The 4856-nt window shown below is 44.7% G+C and overlaps 1 protein-coding gene across 1 annotated transcript in view; it reads left to right on the top strand.

Moving 5' to 3' along the window:
* Positions 1-1235: 1235 nt before the first annotated feature.
* LOC126407044 (ninein-like protein) overlaps positions 1236-4856 on the top strand; it is a 22323-nt gene continuing 18702 nt past the window's right edge. Inside the window, exons 1-3 of the mRNA XM_050071700.1 lie at positions 1236-1411; positions 3320-3533; positions 4029-4125. Of these exons, the coding sequence (XP_049927657.1) occupies positions 3351-3533; positions 4029-4125 (280 nt within the window). The 5' untranslated portion in view covers positions 1236-1411; positions 3320-3350. The remainder of the gene's footprint in view (positions 1412-3319; positions 3534-4028; positions 4126-4856) is intronic.

Below are 4856 nucleotides of genomic sequence, written 5' to 3'. Positions count from 1 at the left end.
AAAATGTCACAGTATAGCATCTCGTCCAAAATGTAGGAAAAATAGTCATAGTATAGCATGTTGTCCAAAATAATGAAAAACATCATAGCATAGCATGTCGTCCAAAATCTAGAAAAAACATCAGAGTATAGCATGCCATAAAAAGTCATCAAAAACGTAATAGTATAGTATGTCGTCCAAAATATTGAAAAAAAAGCATCATAGTATAGCATGTCGTCCACAATCATGAAAAAATGTCATAGTATTGCATGTCGTCCAAAATCTAGAATAAGTTTAAGTTTAAGTTTATTTCCTTCATTAATCCCCTGAGGGGAAATTCAATGTTTTCACTCTTGCTTGTCAATTACACACAGGTCCGAAAGACACACATGAACAAACAGGACCTATACATGCACAAAGTGGAGAGATCTCAGAGTGAGGGGGCTGCCCTTGGTGAGGCGCCCCGAGTGGTTGGGGGGCTCGGCAGTGCCCAGGAGGTGAACTGGCACCTCTCCAGCCACCAGTCCACGCTCCATATTTTGGTCCGGACGGGGACTCGAACAGGTGACCCTCCAGTTCCCAACCCAAGTCCCTATGGACTGAGCTACTGCCGCCCCAAAGTTAAAGTCCCACTGATTGAAATTTGTTCTCCGCATTTGACCCATCCCCTGAGGGATCCCCCCCAATTCCAACCCCTGATGCTGAGTGTCAAGCAGGGAGGCAATGGGTCCCATTTTTAAAGTCTTTGGTATGACCCGGCAGGGGATCGAACCCACAACCTCCCAGTCTCAGGGCGGACACTCTACCACTAGGCCACAGGGCTTGTATAAATAAATAAATATATGTCATAGTATAGCATCTCGTCCAAAATGTAGAAAAAAAGTCATTTTATAGAATGCCCTCCAAAACAATGAAAAACGTCATAACATCGCATGTTATCAAAAGTCATGAACAACGTCACAGTATAGCATGTCGTCCAAAATGTAGAAAAAACTTGACAGTGTAGCATGTCCTCAAAAATATAGAAAAAATTTCATAGTATAGCATGTTGTTTTTGGATCCATAAAATTAAATAATCAGCTGTTGGAACAAAATGAGAAACAGAATATATTAGTTTATTATATTTTATTTATTATTAATAAAAGCAGTGACGTCACTGCAGGAACGTGCTTTCTGCTTAGCGGTGTATGCGTGAAAGGCGTTTTATTTTTAAAGGCTTGACCGGAAGTGGCAGTCCGTTAGCTTTACGCGGCTGCTTTCGGTGGGTCTGCTCCTGCCCCGTTAGTCTCGGTTGTCTCGGTGGATTAACGGTGGACTGTCCGGAGCTCCGGGGACACGTTAATGGAGGAGCCGTTAAGTTATACCAGAGAGGAGCCGGTGGAGGAGGAGGAGTAGGAGGAGGAGTAGGAGGAGGAGGAGAACTTTTCCTGCGGTAAGAAAACTAACGTTTACAGTTACCGTTAACAGTCCGTCAGTTACCGGACACACTGAACTTTCTGTTTCATGTCAAACAAACTTTTTATGTACTTGTTTTTGTTTGTGTGTTGTGGTCTTTTGTTCCTCACGGCTCTGTTCCCATGGTGAGGCGTCATCAGCTCGCGAGACGTTTTTTTTCTTTCATTGTTTATTTATCGACTCGTTTCACTGTGACGTCATCACAACCACATGTACTCACAAAGTACTGTAACTACCAGGTACCTGTACCCTATTACTCCTACACAGTTTCAACTTTAAGCCTCAGCAGTGAGAAGAAGTATGCAGACACTTCTGGAAGAGTAGTCCTACTGTAGTGTAGAAACACTCCTTTACAGGGTGGTGGTGGTGGGGGGGGGGGGGGGGGGGGGTCATATTTATTTGTTTAATATTTTATTAATCTGTTAAAGTCCTGCAGTAAAAAGTACTGTATTTACACCAGGATGTAGTACAGGAGGAGGACAGAGTAACTGAAGTGAAGTGATGAACTGTCCACTGCAGTGTAACAGTAACTTTGCTCAAATCATGTCTGTAAATCATCAGCAGCCAAAGCCTGTCAAATAGTAAACACACACACACACACACACACACACACACACACACAATCTCAAACAAACTTTTTATGTACTTTACTAGCTGAATTTCACTTTGGGACAAATAAATCAATAAATAAAATAGTATTATATTTTGCAGTCCAACAGTCACGAGGACAGTTTATTTACAGCTCTGTAACAGGTGAAAGTCCTGCGCTCACTGACTGAAGTACACAGAGTATTATCTGAGGGGCGGGGCTTTAATCCTGACATCACATTACTGTGATATTGTACCGTAAATCCTCCAAAAGATACTCCTCAGAATCCAGACAGCTGCTGACCTGAACGCAGTGTCACAGTGCTGCTGTTGACCTGCTCTGTCTCTAAACCTCACCTCACCACATCTCATCTCACCTCACCACATCTCACCTTATCTCACCTCACCACATCTTATCTCACCTCACCACATCCCATCTCACCTCACTACATCTCCTCTCACCACATCTCTCCTCACCACATCTCTCCTCACCACATCTCGCCTCACCACATCTCATCTCACCTCACCTCAACCCATCTCACCTCACTACATCTCCTCTCACCACATCTCCTCTCACCACATCTCTCCTCACCACATCTCATCTCACCTCACCTCAACCCATCTCACCTCACCTCATCTCACCTCACTTCTCATTTCATCTCACCTTACCTCACCACACCTCACCTCATCTCATCTCATCTTATCTCACATCTCACCTCACCTCAACCCATCTCACCTCACTTCTCATCTCATCTCACCTTACCTCACCACACCTCACCTCATCTCATCTCATCTCATCTTATCTCACATCTCACCTCACCACATCTCACCTCCCTCACCTCACCTCTCATCTCACTTCACCTCATCTCACCTCACCTCACCTCATCTCACCTCACATCCCATCCCACCTCACCACATCTCATCTTACCTCACCTCATCTCACCTCACATCTCATCTCACCTCACCAAATCTCATCTTACCTCACCTCATCTCACCTTACCTCACCTCGTCTCATCTCACCTCACGTCATCTCACCTCATCTCATCTTACCTCACCTCATCACATCTCATCTCACTTCACCTCATCTCACCTCACCTCACCTCACCTCACCTCACCACATCTCATCTCACCTAACCTCACCTCACCACATCTCATCTCACTTCACCCCATCTCACCTCACCACATCTCATCACATTTCATCTCATCTTATATCACCTCACCTCACCAAATCTCATCTATTACCATGATGTCATGGTTGTCAGCCTCACTACTTCCTGTGACATATTTTTCCCTCCAGGTGTTGTAGCGTAGTAGCGTGATGCATTGTGATGGAGGAGACAGAGCACAGCCAGTACGTCGCCCAGCTGAAGGTAGAGTTTGACAGCTGCGACACAACGGCCACCGGCTTCCTGGACCGAGACGAGCTGACGGTGCTGTGCAGGAAACTGCAGCTTGACGCTCACCTGCCGCTGCTGCTCCACACGCTGCTAGGAGAGCGCACCTACGCCAGGGTAACACACACACACACACTGAAATACACACTAACACACACTGCTGGGAGAGTGCACCTACGCCAGGGTAACACAAACACACACACACAAACAAACACACACACACACACACACACACACACATACACACACTGACTGTATTCCTACTGTAAAAAGTTGGGTGTAGTGTAACTGTGTTGGTGACCACCTCTGCAGCTCTTCAGCCTCTTTTAGCTCCTTGTTTTGGTTCCTGTCTGTACAGAAAGTAGACGTCTGTACAGGAAATAGATGTAGACAGACACAGACAGACAGACAGACACAGACAGACCGACAGACAGACAGTCAGACGGACAGATAGACAATTATTTCTACAGTGACAGGGACTCTTACACCTGATGAACCATCATACAGTGTCTGTATGAAGTGATAACATGCTGTCAGCTCTGCCCCCTGGTGGTCAAACAGAGTCACTGAGTGCAGCTGCAGTTTGATGAATGACCTTTGTTTGACCTTCAGGTGAACTTTGAGGAGTTTAAAGAAGGCTTTGTGGCCGTTCTATCTCGCTCTCTGGACTTCAGCACGTCAGAGGACGACAGCAGCTACCTGGAGCCAGGTGAGACTCCACAGAGACCAGAGACAGGTGTCCTCTGTTTGTCTCTATCTGTCTTCTCATCAGTCAGACAGAGTTCAGAGACACGCTGACATGTTGGTTTGAGTCCAAACGTCAGATCTGCTGAGAAGAACACAGAATAACACCACTTTATATCAGACTACTGTATTAACTGTACAGTAACACAACAGTATATGTGGACAGTATATATGTGGACAGGATACAGTCTATATGTGGACAGTATATGTGGACAGTATGTACAGTATATGTGGACAGTATATGTGTGGACAGGATACAACAGTATATGTGGACAGTATATGTGTGGACAGGATACAGTATATATGTGGACAGTACAGTATATGTGGACAGTATATATGTGGACAGGATACAGTCTATATGTGGACAGTATATGTGGACAGACAGGATACAGTCTATATGTGGACAGTATATGTGGACAGTATGTACAGTATATGTGGACAGTATATGTGTGGACAGGATACAGCATATGTGTGGACAGTATATGTGGACAGTATACAGTATATATGGACAGTATATGTCAATCAATCAATCAGTCAATTAATCAATCAATCAATCAATCAATCAATTTTATTTATAAAGCCCAATATCACAAATCACAATTTGCCTCACAGGGCTTTACAGCATACGACATCCCTCTGTCCTTATGACCCTCACAGCTGATCAGGAAAAACTCCCCAAAAAAACCCTTTAACGGG

This window comes from Epinephelus moara, chromosome 19 (assembly GCF_006386435.1).
Source record: "Epinephelus moara isolate mb chromosome 19, YSFRI_EMoa_1.0, whole genome shotgun sequence".
NCBI classification, from domain to species: Eukaryota; Metazoa; Chordata; class Actinopteri; order Perciformes; family Serranidae; genus Epinephelus; species Epinephelus moara.
Note: the sequence above shows the minus strand (reverse complement) of the source record. Positions and strands in the feature narration are given on the sequence as shown.